This window comes from Tursiops truncatus, chromosome 3, assembly GCF_011762595.2.
Source record: "Tursiops truncatus isolate mTurTru1 chromosome 3, mTurTru1.mat.Y, whole genome shotgun sequence".
Classification (NCBI taxonomy): Eukaryota; Metazoa; Chordata; class Mammalia; order Artiodactyla; family Delphinidae; genus Tursiops; species Tursiops truncatus.
In genome coordinates this window covers 58579781-58597932 of record NC_047036.1, presented here as the reverse complement: position 1 = coordinate 58597932, position 18152 = coordinate 58579781, and the positions used below count along the sequence as shown (strand labels likewise).

The 18152-nt window shown below is 37.6% G+C and overlaps 1 protein-coding gene across 6 annotated transcripts in view; it reads left to right on the top strand.

Annotated features, from left to right (window-relative positions):
• Positions 1-18152, top strand: part of FAM169A (family with sequence similarity 169 member A) — a 65313-nt gene that overhangs the window by 17687 nt on the left and 29474 nt on the right. For 5 of the 6 annotated variants that reach the window (XM_019929830.3, XM_019929825.3, XM_019929828.3 and 2 more), the window contains exons 2-5: positions 1140-1274; positions 2336-2435; positions 2748-2833; positions 4942-5113. In XM_019929830.3, coding sequence (XP_019785389.1) covers positions 1143-1274; positions 2336-2435; positions 2748-2833; positions 4942-5113 — 490 coding nt within the window. In that variant the 5' untranslated portion in view covers positions 1140-1142. Of the gene's footprint in view, positions 1-1139; positions 1275-2335; positions 2436-2747; positions 2834-4941; positions 5114-18152 lie in introns of those variants that run through there. The other variant, XM_033852940.2, reaches the window with a different exon arrangement.

The window sequence follows — 18152 nt, the reverse complement described above, 5'->3', positions numbered from 1 at the left end:
TTTTATTTTTTAATTATTATTATTATTTTTGGCCGTGCTGCAAGGCGTGTGGGATCCTAGTTCCCCGATCAGGGATTGAACTCAGGCCCACGGCAGTGAAAGTGCCAAGTCCTAACCAGTGGACCACTAGGGAATTCCCTATTTTTTGTTTTTTTGAGAAACTTCCATATTGTTTTCCACATTGGCTGTACCAATTTACATTCCCACCAACAGTGTTCAAGGGTTCCCTTTTTTCCACACCCTCTCCAACATTTGTTATTTGTGGGGTTTTTTTGATGATAACCATTCTGACATGTGAGGTAATATCTCATTGTGGTTTTGACTTGCATTTCTCTGATGATTAACGATGTGGAAGCATCTTTTCATGTGCCTGTTGGCCATCTGTATGTCTTCTTTGGAAAAATGACTATTCAGGTCTTCCGCCCGTGTTTTAATTGGTTGTTTTTTTTGATATTGAGTTGTATGAGCTGTTTATATATTTTGGATATTAACCCCTTATCAGTCATATCATTTGCAAATGTTTTCTCCCATTCAGTAGGTTGTCTTTGAATTTTGTTGATGGTTTCCTTTGCAGTGAAAAAACTTTTCAGTTTAATAAGGTCCCATTTGTTTATTTTTGCTTTTGTTTCCTTTGCCCTAGTAGACAGATGCAAGAAAATATTTCTACGGTTTATGTCAAAGAGTATTCTGTCTATGTTTTCTTCTAGGACTTTTATGGTTTGCGGTCTTAAATTTAGGTCTTTAATCCATTTGGAGTTTATTTTTGTAAATGGTGTGAGAAAAATGTTCTAATTTCATTCTTTTACATGTAGTTGTTCGGTTTTCCCAGCACTCCTTATTGAAGAGGCTGTCTTTTGTCCATTGTATATTCTTATCTCCTTTGTCATAGACTAATTGACCGTAGGTGCATGTGCATTAATTCTTATTTCATTGCTCGTTTTTAATACAAGTGAGTGTTTAAGTTTTCTTTCTGACATACATTTAGATTAGCAGGCTTAAGTTGTAGTCTGTCTTGGCATAGTGAAAAAGAAGTCTCCTTACAATAAAATGCTGCGCTATTAAAATAAAAAGTTTTTTCTCAGTACAGGAAGATAGCCTTTCATGTTCTGAAACATTTTGTCTCATGTTTTTTGTTAAAGAGGATGGCATTCCCTGTGGATATGCTGGATAATTGCAGTCATGAGGAAATGGAAAATTCTGCTGAAGATTACATGTCAGATCTCAGGTGTGGGGACCCTGAAAATCCTGAATGTTTTTCTCTTCTCAATATTACGGTAAGGCATCCTGCAGTGATTTATCGATCTTTTCAGTTGAGTTTATCCATGAAATCAGTATCCTTTTATTATCTTTTAAAGTGTTACCTAATCACTTTTAAAAATTTTATCAGAAGACTTTTCAGTAAACTGGATAAATATTGATTAGTTAGTACAGCAGCGTGATCAAGTTTTAAAAAGACTAACTTTACAGGCAGTTGCTTATTATTTGTACTGTGCCTTTAAAATTATATGTAAGTAGTTTACTAGTTTTGCTAAGACTGATTACCATATTTGAGCTAACCCAATTAAGTCTACTTTAGATTTGGAAATCGTTATTTTAGAAATTTTTTTAATAAAAAATGTCAGCAAAACACTACATTACACATTTTTGTGTCACAAATCTTCCTTTTCCCAAAATATTAAAATAAAATTTCTAATTAGTAAACTGAGATATATTTTGATAGATCATTAGACATGAAATTATTAGAATTCTAGTGTGAATTTGATGATAGGCAAATCTCTAACCTCTTTAGGCCTCAGGTTTTTCTTCTGGAAGATGATGTTTATTCAAAGAATTCTTTAAAGTTTCTTCCAACATCAATATTTTGTAATTCTCTGAATGGCAATATTGTGTGTAAGTAGGGAATTAGCGTTGGATTAATGAAAGCAGAAAAAATTTAAAGTATTGCATATATCTTACTGGAAAAAGGAATTTACCCTAGTGGTTTTTACTAGAAAATGGAATTTTTTTCTCCCTCAGGTGGTCTAAATAACAGATGATAAAGTTTAACAACTTTATGGATCATATCATGCTTTTGTTTTTATTCATATGCGTAGCTAGAGCGCAATAATATTTATTGAAATAGACTTTCATTTTTTCGCCTAAGTTAATAAAATTCCTGCAAAAGCGAAGTCTATCTGATTTGCTCTTTTTTTTTAAGACTAGAAATGTCTCCTATGAAATGAAATTATATAATTAGCGTTAACGTATGTTTGACATTTTGATAGAAGCATGGTGTTTTTGTGTGATGTTTTCTTACACCAACTCTTCACTAATCTTTAATAAATTGTCGTTTCAGATTCCTATTAGCCTGTCAAATGTAGGCTATGTACCTCTCTATGGTGGAGATCAGACCCAGAAAGTTCTTGCTCTTTTTGCACCTGAGGACTCACTCACAGGTCTCTGTTTTGTTTAATATTTGTAAATTGAGGAATTTTTTTCAAACAATTAGAAATTTATTGAAAGATAGCTACATGAAGGAATTTTTAAAAAGAAAACTTATTTCAAACTGTAAATTCAGGAAAATAAAATTCTCAGTTGCTTATAATTAAATGTTTAGTGAGTGAAATACAATAAAAATGGTATAAATGGGGCTGCCACATTGTATTGTAAACTATGGGTATATGTAAGGGTATCCTTGAAAACCTTACCGAATAGTAATATCGTGTACTTTAAGACTTAAATGTTAACAATCATTTATTTTCTTTTAGCTGTGGCACTTTACCTTGCTGATCAGTGGTGGGCTATTGATGATATTGTGAAAACATCTGTCCCTTCTAGAGAGGGACTTAAGCAGGTAACAAGATCCTGTAGTTTTAAAAGTGTTTAGGAGGCCATTTCACAATATGTTTCCCATAAACAGTGATAGTTTTTGAAGTTATTGAGCTTTTCTCCATTTTAGTATACCGGGTTATATTAAACCCTTAGAGTTCCATTGTTAACAGTGAAACTGGCACTTAGATTGGGCTTCCTTGATTTTATGTGAAAGTGTCTGAGAATTGGGGGAGGAAAAATGAGTACCTGTGGTTTAGTTAAGCTGTAGTTACCCATATCAACTTTAGTTTCTGATTTTTCTTTTTGGGTGGGAAAAAGCTTATCTCTGTGTGGTTGCTTAAGTTCTCTGTCTCTAGGAGAGACTGACCAGTAAACTTGCTTATCAGTAGGGCCATTTTGGGTGGTCTATTCAGTGTTCCAAACAGTGTAGTGGAAGGGAGGTCCTCAGCAGCATGCTGTAAAACTGGGTCCTTTATTCTGTCTTAGTCACCATTTTATCAGTTACTTAGAAGAAGACATAGTTGGCATACTTATCAATTCTGCATGCCACAGTGCTGGATGGGAGAACTAATCCATAAAGGCAGAATTAAGAAACAAAGAGAAAGATCTAACATGATGAAATTAAATTAGTGAGAAAGGTAAAGTAGTATCTGTGGGTTCAAAAATTTAACTCTACTGTATACCATGAAGACCATACTAAAACAGCAGCACATATGAAAAAGATTGGGCTTTAGTTAATTAGAAGTAAAATCAAAGAAAGCAAAAAAGCTAATAAAAACCTTAAGTTTATACAGAAAAGCCCCATTATCTTACCCATATCTTCGATGTTTATACCTGTAATATCTGCATGCCCAACATGAAGAGAAAGAAAAAAGGTTAGGGATCTGAAGCAATTTGAAGGGAGAAGACTGAAGTGGCAAGAGTACCCCAAATCATATTAGATTAGTCTTTTCCTCTGTTTAGCTTTGATAGGAAATTTAAGAGAATATCATGGCTGTCTTCAAATATTTGTAGACTATGTGATCCAGAATATCAAAGTATAGGCTTTGGGAAAGAGATTTCAGCTCAGTATCAGAAAGAATTTCATTCTGGTCAGAGCTGTTCAAGGAAGGTGTGGGATACCCTGTAAGCTGGAGAGCTTTGTCATTTCATGCGGTGTTCGGTATTGGAAATTCCTTACCGGGGAGGTTTTTGAGAGTAGTGTGTGTATGCCTAATGCTTTTTCTCTCCTCTCGCCTAATTAGAGGACATTCTTGTTTTTCTTTAAGGAGACTTGGGGTGGGGTAGGGGGGATAGATTTCATGGATAGACTCTTGTTTTTAGCAGTGACAGATGTCTATGGGGAAAACCCCACTGTTCAATGTCAGGCAATTGGTGAGGGTGTCCCTGTGACCATGCAGACCTGCCTGTAGGAAGTGAGGTTGTTTCCATTCTGTGATTGCCCCAAGTTTTGTTTTCATCAGACTGCCCTGGTGCCCCTGTCATTGCCTATCTGGTCTGGCAGAGGGTTATGTGTGTATGTGTGTAGGGGGAGACAGGTATTCCTTATAGTTCGACAACAAAGACATGACTGTTAAATGACCATTTTACCTAGAAAAGATGAGAGAGATTCCTTTCCCAAGAGCATAATTATGGCTTTGCTCATCAAATGAGATAATCATTGTTTTTAAAGTCTTCAGGGCATAACACGAAGCTTTTTTCACTTTCTTTTCCTTCTTTCTTTTTTTTTTTTTTAATGTGTAGGCTGGAATGGGGGGAAAAGAAGCACTAGAAATGGTGGGGGGCAGCAGTTAGAGTGGGGGAGACCTGGGATCTGGGCAGCTGGAAGCAGAAAGAGCACTGACTGCTAACGTGGAGATGCTGGGGATTGGTATATTGGAAACCTGTTTTGCCTGTTTTAGAATTTTGCTGAGAGGCATTATTTCATGCATAATTTGTGTCCATAGAAATGGATTGTTATTGGTATGAATGACTGGTCTCATCTTTGTGATAATAAAATGGTTTACAAATCATTCTGAATGTATTCAAAGTCCTTTGAATGTCAGTACAAGGTATGGAAGCAGGGAGCAAGGTAAACTGCATCTCTGAGTTGATGCTAACTGTTGTGCCTGGTGTCTCATCTCTTTGTAGGTGAGAACTCTTGGGGAGAGAGTGGTTCTGTATGTTCTGAATCGAATTATTTATAGAAAGCAGGAAATGGAGAGAAATGAGATCCCATTCCTGTGTCATAGCAGTACTGATTATGCTAAGATTCTGTGGAAGAAAGGAGAGGCCATTGGGTTTTATTCAGTTAAGCCTACAGGTGAGTCTTTAAAAGTTATTTAAAATATATATTCTGTAAACCCACTTTTTGGACCCCAACTGTATCAATGTCCCTTTTAAATTAGTATCTAGAGTACGAATTGAGATGATTTTACTCAGTATTTCTTGGGAGTACTTTGATTCTATGTAAGTGAGGATTGGTTAGGAAAGTCTTTTGAAAAAAAAGTAAACATTTAACAGAGTGGAAAATTTCTCCACGTATGTGGACAGAGAGTTGTATGTTGAGCCTTGTCTTCTTTCCCTCTCGTTGCCTTCCCTTTATTTAAAGGGCTTTGTTTTACTTTGATTCCTGCTGCTCTCACTATTACTGGCTCGTTTTAAATCCCCTGTCTACCTGTGGACCAAATGCGTAGGCTTTTTCTTCTAGTGCAGCTGATTCAGCCTGATACAGTAAAGCAGCTAAAGCAAAGCACTTCAATACATTTAGAGAATCCAAACAGCTTTGAAATAGTCAATCTTGTAAAGTTTTTATTTCTGATCCTAAGACCCAACTATACCCTTTTCCTGAAAGACTAGTGCAGCTTCATCTTGCTTTACCTGTTTTCCTGTTCATTCAGTTCCCTAGAGCTACTGGAGCCAGAAAAATCAAACCTGCTTACTCCATGTACACATATACCCCACACCTTACAACCACTACACAACAAAGGCAGCCTTGTTCTGTACCTTGGCCAAAACACCTTTCACAGAGAGTACTCACATTATTTTTGTCTTTTTAATATTTCACACTTGCCAAATTTAGCTCTTGTGGTCAGATGCAGTCTAAAGATAATACCAAATTTCCTGCTAATTTGAAGGACAGTTGTGACTAATACCTTAATAGTATAATTAGTACACATTTATGATGAGAACATCAGTCACGATGAGTAGGATGAGTACATATAGTCAGTAAAAGGAAGGTCACTTTTTCTCAATAAAAAAACTATGATCTATAGTTTTAAATGTTTTTGCTGTTTAGTAAATACTTTAACTCTCCCTTAATATGCTATTTTATTCTTGTATAAATTTGAAGTAGAACCAATAATTTACGCAACTTCAGAAAGATATCATCATACAGAGGCAGAATAATAATGTTTGTTAAATGGAAGCTTAGTGCTGCATTGCATAAAAGGCATCACTTTATTGTTTTTAAAATGTTTTCATAAGTTTGAGGCTGGAATATGGTTTAATTACTTTATGCTTTATTTTATACAAGTAATTCCTATGGAATTGGAGGCTTTTTGCTGCTCACGCTGGCTGCAGCGGGGTTTCCTACTTGAAAGTAGCTCATAGACATGTGAAGTACATAAGAGTTTATGCTTTCTCATTTAGAGCATCTGTAGATGAAAGACATACAGTTAAGAAAGGACATAGCATTCCCCCTCAGTATTTCTGATCAGTATTTGATTCCAGGCATTGGCTCCTCTTTGCTTTCTGTGTTTTGGGGGCTCCTCCACTCCTTTGGGACCTGGCTTCTATTTTTACTTTTTCTGTTAGTCAGCTCAGTTTTATATGCTGGAGCTTCCAAGTACTACTTGTCTACCCCTTTTAGCACTTTCCATACTTCTCTACTAATTGCCTTACTTCCTTACTATTTATTTCAGTGTTTTCCTGCTTTAAGCTCTGGCTCTCATCTGCCAGAGAACAATGGCATTAGATGTGCTTATGCTAGCCTTTGGCTCAGTAACCATCTAATTCAGTCTGGCAGTGTTTTTTTCTACAAAGTAAACCCAAACATAAAATAATTTGAAAAAAATTGTCCAAAACAAATACTGAAACACTTTGTGATAGAAGTATTCCTAATGTACATATCAGGAAAAAACTGTACCAGAAGCAAAAAGATAAGATCTTTATTAAATACATTTGTAGTTGAATAAAAGCCTTATGATATCACTTATTATTTATGATTTTTTTTTTTTTTTTTGCGGTACGCGGGCCTCTCACTGTTGTGGCCTCTCCCGTCGCGGAGCACAGGCTCCAGACGCGCAGGCTCAGTGGCCATGGCTCACGGGCCCAGCCGCTCCGCGGTATGTGGGATCTACCCGGACCAGGGCACAAACCCATGTCCCCTGCATCGGCAGGCGGACTCCCAACCACTGCGCCACCAGGGAAGCCCTATTTATGATTTTTAAAAATAAAATAGCAAATCAGTATATAGGGATATTAGTTGGAACATAAATATAGCCTTGATATATAAGAGGCTTTTTGTTTATATATATATATAAACAAATATATATATTTGTTTATGAGGTCAAATCCTATTATAGTATAATGAAATTCAAGAAAGTATATAAGTTTTTTTTTTGCCCGAAATAAAGAGATTACTATGAGGGATGTGTAGTTTGTTTGTTTCTTGGGTTAGGTAGATGTCAGATCATTAAAAATAGTTTTTAACAGTAGGTCATTGTGTAATATCTGGTACATAACTCTAAAGGGAACTTGCAGAATTGAGTAACATCACTATAATAAGATTTTCTGGTCCCTTCTATGGTTATTAAGCATTTTAATCTATAAAAATAAAAAATAGGAACAGGATTAATGCTGAACCTTGTCACATTCTGGTAGTAATATTTGTTCATGGACTCATAAACTGAAAAAAAAAGGTAAGCTCCATGTATTTCGTTGAGATGTATTTTCAATAAAACTTTATTTTTTGCTGAATAATTAGTTTTCCCAATGTATAATAGTTTTCCAAATGTATAATATACTTGTGTTTTGATCCATCATATACTAATATTAATTATAATGATAACTCAGAATTTCTTTTGAATTGATACTTAGAATCTTATGGTCACAAGAAACTTAAAAAATGTATATTTTTATATACAGATACGTTTTTGCAGAGAAGAATGATTAGATAATCAATATATAATCCAAGTATAAAAATATATTACATTAGGGTAATAGTCTGTAGTATAAATATAATAGAAATAGAAGGTCAGGGGTGGAGAAGGAACAATGTAAGCTTTTTGAGTGTTAAGAGTGGTTAGTTCAATAGTAAAGGAACAGGTTGTTCAATGGAGGATGACAGTTATCAAATCAAATTGATAATAGTTTTTAGGGTCCATTTGATGCATTTAAAAGAGTAGTGATATAGTGTTTTTCTTTAATCAATATTGTTTAATTGAAAAGGGAAACATAGTAAATTTACATAGCAAATCCTGGCAGACACCATGTTAACTAATAGATCATGGTTAACATCACCAGCAATGAGACACATCACCATCAGAGACCCCAATTTATGATGTAGTGAGAAGGACATAACGTCATTTCTGAGGTATTTTTGCCCAAAATGCATAACCTCAATTTTATCTTGAGAAAACATTAGACAAAGCCAAATTGAAGGTTATTTTACAAAATAACTGATCAGTAACCTCCAAAAGTATCAAGATCATGAAAGACAGGGAAAGGTGGAGGAATTATCAAAGATCAGAGTTGGGACATTAAACTAAATACCATATGGAATCTTTGATTGGATTCTGAAACAGAAAAATTAGTAGAAAAACTGGCAGAGTTTGAATAAGGCCTGTAGTTTAGCTAATAGTATTTTATTAATGTTGATTTTCTGGTTTTGATAATAGTACTCTGGCTATGTAAGATGTTAACATTAGGGGAATCTGGGTGAAGGGTATGTGGGAACTCTTTGTATATTTTTGCAACTTTTCTGTAAGTCTAAAGTTATTTTTATGATAAATAGTTGTTAAAAAGTTAATGTTATAAGATGTTAGAAATTACATTCTTTGTAATTATTGAAACTTAAGATGGAAATTTTAAATGTTACCAAAATGTGTGAATACATGCCATCTATTTCAATATTATTTAATGGTTACATGAGCAAAAAAGTACTCTTTGAGGAATTTGACTGGGCCAAGAGAAAAAATATTCTAAAAATACCAGTATAAATGGTTCCCCTGGGAAAGGTTCCAGTCATTGTCAGCAATCCCCACCTCGCACACTGATCAACTTTTTAATGTCTCGTTCTTTTTTTAAAAAAATATTCATTTATTTATTTGGCTGAGTCAGGTCTTAGTTGCAGCACATGGGATCTTTGTTGCAGCACGTGGGATCTTTTGTTGTGGTGCACGGGCTTCTCTAGTTGCGGCATGCAGGCTCTCTCTAGTTGTGGCATGTGGGCTCAGTAGTTGCAGCACACAGGCTCTCTACTTGTGGTGTGTGGGCTCAGTAGTTGTGGCTTGCGGGCTCTCTAGTTGTGGTGCACGGGCTCAGCAGTTGTGGCGTGTGGGCTCTCTAGTTGTGGTGTGCATGCCCAGTAGTTGTGGTGCACGGGCTCAGTAGTTGCGGCACTTGGGCTGTCTAATATGGTGCACAGGCTTAGTAGTTGCAGCACATGGGCTCTCTAGTTGTGGTGCGTGGGCTCAGTAGTTGTGGTGTGCGGACTTAGTTGCCCTGTAGTATGTGGGATCTTAGTTCCCCAACTGGGGATCGAACCCGTATCGCCTGCATTGGAAGGCGGATTCTTAACCACTGGACCATCAGGGAAGTCTCTAATGTTTCATTCTTAACTATGAACAAATAGCTTAGTTAGGAAAAGTCACTGATACGAAAGATGGAGATCAAAACCAAAAAAGAATAAAAGCAATTTGGAAGAGACAGACAATGCAAAAACAAACAAAACAACTCAATATTTGTGGAACGTAAGAGTAGTTAGTACATTCATAATGGGAACAAGATATATTAAAAGAATATCCATAGAGCTCTTGGAAATTAAAAACTCAGTATAAGGGAGATAAAGTTGATGTTGATTAGAAAGGAGAACAATCATAACAACAACAAACCCTAAATGATGGAAAATAGGAAAGAAAAGATAAAATTAGAGGAGCAGTCTGCATAATAGATGTTTCAGAAGGAGAGAACAGAGAAACTGGAGGGGAAGAAATCACGAATGAAGTAGTTCAAGAAAAGTCTCAGAATTATAGCACATGTATTTCCAAGTTAAAAAGGCCCATTGAACATCCATCGCAATGAATGAATTAAAATAGGCCCACGCTGAGGTAGATTGTTGCAAAATTTCGGAACATCTGGGATAGAGAAAAGATTCTGTAATCCTCTACAGAGTGAGAGGGGGAATTTATACAAAGGATCAAGAATCATAATGATTAGATTTCTCAAAAGCAGCACTGCACTGAACACTAGAAGTGGAACAGTGCCTCTAAGATACTGGGAGGAAGTGATTTCCAATATAATTCTATGCCCAAATAATGAATGAAGTATGAGAGTGACAGAAGGAAATTTCTACATGGTTAATTAAAAAAATTTTTTTTTTAATTTTTTTTTTTTTTTTACCTCTCATGCATCATTTTCCAGGAAGCTAACAGAATTTATGCTCTACTAAAATAAGGAAGGAAGTCAGGAAAGAATGATACCAGATCAGGAAAATAAGGAGAGAAATATCCCCACATCACAGCTGTTTGATAGTTCTGAGGCTTCTCTGTCCAGATTGGTAGCCACTAGCTTTATGTGACTATGTAAATGAAAATTAATTAAAATGAAATAAAATTTAAAATTCAGTTTCTCAGTCATACTAGCCACTGTGTAAGTGTTCAGTAGCCACATGTGGCTAGTGGCTACCACATTGAACAGAGAGATATAGAACATTTCCATCAATGCAGAAAGTTCTTTTGGACAGCACTTTTCTAGAGATTGGCTAATCTAGATTGTAGTAAGTCAGAAAGCTCTGGGTCATTGATTCAAGAATATGGAATACCTGATGTGTTTGCATTTACCAACGTAAGTGTTACAGTTGTGGGACACTGGGGGGTAAGTTAGAGGTAAATACTAAATAAAGAGTGATAAACCATTATTAAGGCAAATCAAAAAGCAGTGCAGGAAAAAAAAAAAGCAGTGCAGGAAAAGGAAAACAATCATGATATACTACATGGCTCAGTTATCAAAAGTGTGTGTGTGTGTGTGTGTGTGTGTGTGTGTAATGTAAATGCTGAGAATTGACCTAGCCAAAATTATAAATTACTGTATTGGGGTAATAGGGCAGGGCATGTAGAGGAAGTATGGTGATGGTGTATTGGGAGTAGGGTATGTACATGTATATAGAAGCTAAATTCTCATCTTCCATACTGGGAAGCCAGTTGATTATGCCTAAAATGGAAAAGGCAAGAAGTAGTAAGTTACTTAGAGTTATGGGGGTTAATACCGAAAAAGATCAAAGTGTGCGTTTCTGCGGGATGGAAAGTGTGTTTGTATGTGTGGATCAGGGAGGCAGTCACAGGACGTTTTTTTTCCCAACAAATCTTAGAGGACTGTTGTACGCTAACAATGTACATGTAAAACTTTGATTAAAAGTAAGAAGTAAACATGATCAGAGAAGGAACTATTCCCAGAGTCTAATCAGTGCCTACCGCAAAACTAGATGAAGTTTATAAATCCTCACAGGGCCTATGATGATCACGTCCCCGTGTTAAAAGGGCTGTGCTAACTAGAAAACGGCTAAGGAAAAAAATCTCGTACAGGTATGAAAAATAAGAAAACCACTTGTTAATTCAGTGGAAGTTCTGTTAACTGTCCTATGTCAAAAAATACAAAAGATATAAATGTGTATAAATCAGATATCACATTTTAGTGTAGACAAGCTGAGAAAAAAACAAAATGGAGGCCACTATCATTAGGTGCTATTTTGGACTTTTTTTTTTTTTTTTTTTTTTTTTTTTGCGGTACACGGGCCCCTCACTGTTGGGGCCCCTCCCATTGCGGAGCACAGGCTCCGGACGCGCAGGCTCAGGGGCCATGGCTCACGGGCCCAGCCGCTCCGCGGCATGTGGGATCCTCCCGGACCAGGGCACGAACCCGTGTCCCCTGCATTGGCAGGCGGACTCTCAACCACTGCGCCACCAGGGAAGCCCTGGAAATATTATTTGGCCTCAACTGTGAATCACCCTGGTCCAGTTTGAAGACTCATGTTTTGGAAAAGCACAAGAACCATATGACAGAAGCAGAATCTAATCAACAACTACTTTAAAATCAGTTTTGTTGATTCACTTCTAAAGGGAATTATGATCAATACCAGGAGACATAGTTTTGGTTTTTGTAATTTCCATTTGAAATAATTTATAGTGGAAGCATTCTTTCCTCTCTTCATTTGCTAGTTAGCTTTCCTTATGACTTTCCAACTTTTTTACTGAGAGCTATAGCTATGATCTTACCTCCTCTTTTGGGCAGATCACTCACTTTCTGTTCACTGAAATTCAGATATCTGGCCCTTCTGTTTTAAGATTATTTAAGGAATAACAAAACTGTGATATAAAATGATAAGTATTGATAATACATATAGCTAAAGGCAAAACATAGTGGAAGTTTGTGTTTGAGAAGGGTTGAGGTTATATTTTAGGGCGTTGAGACTGTCTAGGCTTAATCCTTTTCTTAAGGTGGTGAGCAAAGGCATGGGGGAGTCCCACTGTACTCTGTGGCTGCCTGAAATGTATCATTGGGAAATGAGGTGGGTACTTTGTTTTCAGGTCAAGTTTTAGCCATCTTAAAAAGCATATACTTCCCAATAAGGTTTCTGTTTATTGGGGAGGTAGGGCTGATTCCATTCTCAGTAGAGACACAAAAATGACTGGTCATGGGGTGAGCCTTCAAAGCACCAAAAGTCTAGTGGATGAGACAGAAAACTAGTTACCTAATCAAAACTCAGTTTGATAAGTACTGTATTTGAGGTATCAACAGTAGTAGTCATGGAAGAATGGGGCAGGTAATTTTGCCTGGAGGAAGGTGTCACTGAGAAAGAGATATTTAAAAGTGGCTTTGAAGGATAAGTAGGATGTCAGTAGGCAGAGAAGGGGAAAGAAAAGGAAAATTCTTAGTAAACAGATGAATGTAAATGTGAAAGAAGGAACAGAATCATGGAAGTTCAAAGTGTATTTATAACACCACCTTGAGCAAGCTGGTGGGACTAAAAGGATTGTAGGGTGGGGAGAGGTAAAGATGGAGGTCCCCTTGTGAAGGTTCTTAAATGCCATACTAAACATTGGAACTTCATCTTATTGGCACGAAGGGATCAAAGAATTTTATTTAAGGGCATCATGGTTAAGTATTTTAGGGAGATAATTTTTGTAGCACTTGGTGATGGATAAAGAAATTGTGTTCTGAAGTCAGGGACTTCGATTAAAAGAGCTATTTCAGTCATCCAGGTGAAGGAAGGACCAATGCTAGGAAAGAGGCAATAGGGATAAAGAAGGAAACAGATTTGAGGGAGATTTCTGGATGGACAGAGTGAGGTGACTGCAGTGCGTGTGTGTGGGAAGGGGAGGGGAGGAACCAGTGATGAATCTTGAGGGTTTTGACTCGGGTGCCTAGGTGGGAAGCTGTTAACTAAAATTGGGAATATACGAGCAGTGGATTTGGTAATACTTGAGTTCAGTTTTGATATGTAAAGTTCAGTGTTCCTATGGGACATATAAGAGATACGTAGTTAGAAAGGTAAGGTGGACCACATGGGGGAGTAGTTAGAAATGTAAGGTGGACCACATGGGGGAGATGTGGATATTTGTGTGGGCCACAGAAGTTAGTGTAATCTTAAAATGTGAATGAGGTCAGTCAAAACTATTGTATAACATGAGTATGTGTATTTGTCAATATTGGTGTTAGGCTATAAGTTACTGAAAATAGCCTGAGATAAGCAAACATAACTGTGAAAGGAGTCTGCCAGCAAAAGGTACTATCTGCTGAGATGCAAAGTTGATTTCCTGAAAGTTGAAAAGGAAGTGTTAATCTACTGGGAGAAAAGAGAAAGCAGAAAGTTAGCTGAGGCTGCTAGCTGTCTACCAAATATTTGTGCTTCCTCTTCTGTATTCTTGTCATTGGCCAGCAACTGTCCAGTCAGGGATTATGTTTTTCAGTTGCTTTCACAAGTAGGTGGGGCTGTGTGACTAATTCTTCCCATGGTAATGAGAGAAATGATATGTATGACATCAGAGCAGAGTGGTTAAGATGCATTCCTTTTCCTCATCTGTCTGCTAAATGCAAAAGATTCTGAAGAGCTAGGGGATGGAGAAGCCACAAGATAGAAGGAACATGAGTTCCTGTGTTACTGTGAGGGCCCCCAGTGAACCGTGCTTCCAGTATTTATGTCCTTGTGTAGCCTGCTTGAATCTGTTGGCCCTGTGACTTGCTTTAACCAGTAGACAGCAGCACAAGTGACACTGTCCTAAACCTTAAGAAGCCTGGTAGTCTCCACTTTGGTACTCTTAGAGACTAGTCACCATGGAAGAAACACACCTACCTCAAGACCGCCACGTGGTGAGGAAGCTCAAGCAACTACATTGAACTGAGGTGCCCAGCTGGCAAGGCCAGCTGCAATTCCAGTCAGCAGCCGGCTAGCTGCTGCTGTGGGAGTGAAGCCATTTGGACCTTTAGCTGTGCCAGTGGCCCATCTGATACCATATGAGAGTTGTGATAAATAATGAAATAATAAATTTTGTTTTAAGCCAGTACATTTTGGGCTGGTTTGTTAGGCAACAATAGGTAACTGAAAAAGTTCTTGGATGATTGTGAGTCAGAAAGCCGTCCACTACCCAGCAACAGCTATGTGAGACTATTACTTAAACAAAAATGGAACTTTTTAATGTTAAGCTTTCCAGATTTGGTTTGTTATAACAGCTAACGTTATGTTAACCAATTTATAAAGCATGAAGACTGTAACGAGAGTACTTGCCTAGTGGTGTATGACAGGATCTCTCCTGTAAAGATAATCACATTATTTGTTTAGAATTCACTTTATGTTGTGCTCTGTGGAGACAGTCACACATTGTTGGCTTTATGAAGGTTTTATGAAGGTCAGGAAAGACACATTACTGGTTGGACAAAGAAGAAATGGTAATTCCATGAAAAGAGAGAGTTATTCAGTTGCAGCAGAATAGCTGTTCTTGAATGTGATGCGTAGATCCTGAATGGTACTGTTGAAATTTATTCATTTATTCAAAAGTTATTTTTTGTGCCATATTGATAGGGAAGGAGAGGGAAAGGGGAGGAGGGTGAATAGGAGAAGGAGCAAGATGGAGAAATTGAGAGATAGTAATACAATTTTTGTAAGTAAACTGTCATCACAGAACCTACATTTAAGAGGAGAAGATAGCAATGAATAGACAAATAGGCGATATGCTCTCAGGTCTGTGAAGAAAAAGTAGATTAAAAGAATAGAGAGTGTGTGTTGGGGGGTACTATCTTAAATAGAGCGGTCGGGGAAGCACCTCTAAGGAAGTGAGGGAATGATGAGATATGTGAAGTTTCAAGAGAAGAGGTATTCAGGCAAAGAACTGAAAGGCAAAGGCCATGAGGCAGAAGAAAGTTCAGGGTGTTTCAGAAAGAACAAGAAGGCCAGTGTGGCCAGAGTAGAGGGAGTTGAGTGATATGGGGATGGAGAGAGACCGGCACACATCCTGACACGTCCAGTAGGCCAAGGAAAGAGTCTAAATTTCACTCTGCGGGTGATAGGAATCCAGTGGAGGATTTTAAGCATGGGCATGACACAATCTGATTGGCCTTTTAAAAAAGGTAGCTCTGTTGTGTAGAAAACCAGAAAGAGAGGTGGCAGGGTTAGGAGCTACGTTAGTTAAGAGGTTATTATTGCAGAAAACCCTGGTGAGAGGTGATGGTGGCTCGGGCAAGGAAGAAGGAGGTGGGAGTCACCATAATTGAGATAAATTATGAAGTTATTGCTGCAGTGTTTCTGATGGATTGTACATGGCCTATGAAGGAAGAGTCAGGGATGAGATCTCACGTTTTGCTCTGAGCCACTGGTAGAATGGTGATGAGATTTACTGAAAAATCAGTAAACAGGAGGGGAGAAGCAGGTTTGGGGAGTATATGAAAAACCTAATTATAAATGGTTTATTGGAGTCACATGTATAAATTTTGTTTATTTACATTTTTACAGCTTTATTAAGGTTTATTTATATAGCATACAATTCACACATGTAAAGCATACAATTCAATTTTTTTTAGTATATTCACAGAATTGTACAACTTTCACTGTAACCAATTTTCGATCACTTTCGTCACCACAAAAAAAACCCTGCCCTGTACTCGTTAACAGTCACTCTCCATTCCCTCCCTGCCCTTGGTACCTGGCCCGAGGCGACCACTAATCTGCTTATAGATTTCTGTCCCTGTAGATTTGCCTGTTCTGGACATTTCATATAAATGAAATCATACAATCAGAATAGTTTTTGCATCTGACTTCTTTTGTTTAGCATACTGTTTTCAGGTTTCATCCATTCTTGAATCAGCACTTCATTCCTTTTTATGGCCAAATAGTATTCCCTTGTATGGATATTCTAACATTGTCTTTTATCATTTGATGGACTTTTGAGTTGTTTTTATGATTTTGCCATTATGAATAATGCTGCTATGAAGATTTGTGTACAGGTTTTTATTTCTCATGGTTATATACCTAAGAGTGGAATTCCAGGTTCATATGGTAACTCTAAATTTAGCCTTTTGAGGAACTGTCAGACTGTTTTCTAAAGCAACCGCACTGTTTTACATTCACACCAGCGATGCACCGGGACTGCAGTTTCTGCACATCCTTGCCGATACTTTTTAAAATGCTTTCAGAGAATATTTAATGACATGGGAAAATAGACTATTTAAGAAAAAGTAAACATGATATAAAGCAATGATTCTTTTTGTTCAGCAAAAGTATATAGATGCACAGAAAATTGTGAAAAAATAAACATTTCATTTAAGCATTGCATTGTGAGCCAACACTTATTTTTATCTTTTTTTTTTTTTTTTTTTTTTTGCGGTACACGGGCCTCTCACTGTTGTGGCCTCTCCCGTTGCGGAGCACAGGCTCTGGAGGCACAGGCTCAGCAGCCATGGCTCACGGACCCAGCCGCTCCGCGGCATGTGGGATCTTCCCAGACCGGGGCACGAACCCCTGTCCCCTGCATTGGCAGGCAGACTCTCAACCACTGCGCCACCAGGGAAGCCCTATCTATGTTTTTGACTATAGTCAACCTGGTAGGTGTGAAGTGATGGCATTGTCATTTTGATTTGCATTTCCTAAATGGCTAAGGATGTTGAGCATCTTTTCATGTGCGTATTTGCTGTTTATGTGTCTTCTTTGGGATGTCTATTCAAATCCTTTGCCCTTTTTTTTTTTTTTTTTTTTTTTTTTTTTGCGGTACGTGGGCCTCTCACTGTTGTGGCCTCTCCCGTTGCGGAGCACAGGCTCCGGACGCGCAGGCTCAGCGGCCATGGCTCATGGGCCCAGCCGCTCCACGGCATGTGGGATCTTCCCGGACCGGGGCACGAACCCGCGTCCCCTGCATGGCAGGCGGACTCTCAACCACTGCGCCACCAGGGAAGCCCTCCTTTGCCCATTTTTAAATCGAGCTAGCCTTTTTAAAAAAAATCTCCCCCCCCCCCCAGCTTTATTGTGGTATAAGTGACATACAAAAACTTGACCATATTTAAAGTTTACAATTTGTTGTATTTTTACTTATTTATACAGCTGTGATACTATCACCACAATCAAGATAATGAACGTATCTGTCACCCCCAAAAGTTTCTTTGTGCATATTTGTAACCATCCTTCCTTCCCCCTGTTTGACCCCAAGCAAACAGTTATTTGCTGTCTATTATTATATATTAGCCTGCTTTTTCTGGAATTTTATAAAATGGAATCATACAGTATATACATTTTTTTTTTAGTCTGTTCTTTCAGAACAGCTATTTTGAGATCCATTCTACTATAATTCATATATCATCAAATTCACCCTGAAGTGATTCTTAGTATATTCACAGAGTTGTACAACCATCACTACTGTCTAATATAGAACATTTTCATCACCTCAGGAATTCCTGTACCCATTAGCTATCACTCCTCATTTCCTTTACCCTGAAATTCCTGGAAACCACTAATCTCCTTTCTGTCTAGATTATTTATCTTAAAAAATGTTTTGTAATCTTTATTGTGGTAAGAACACTTAACATAAGATCTACTCTCAACAGATTTTTAACTGTAGATTACAACACTGCTGACTATAGGTGTAATGTTATACAGCAGG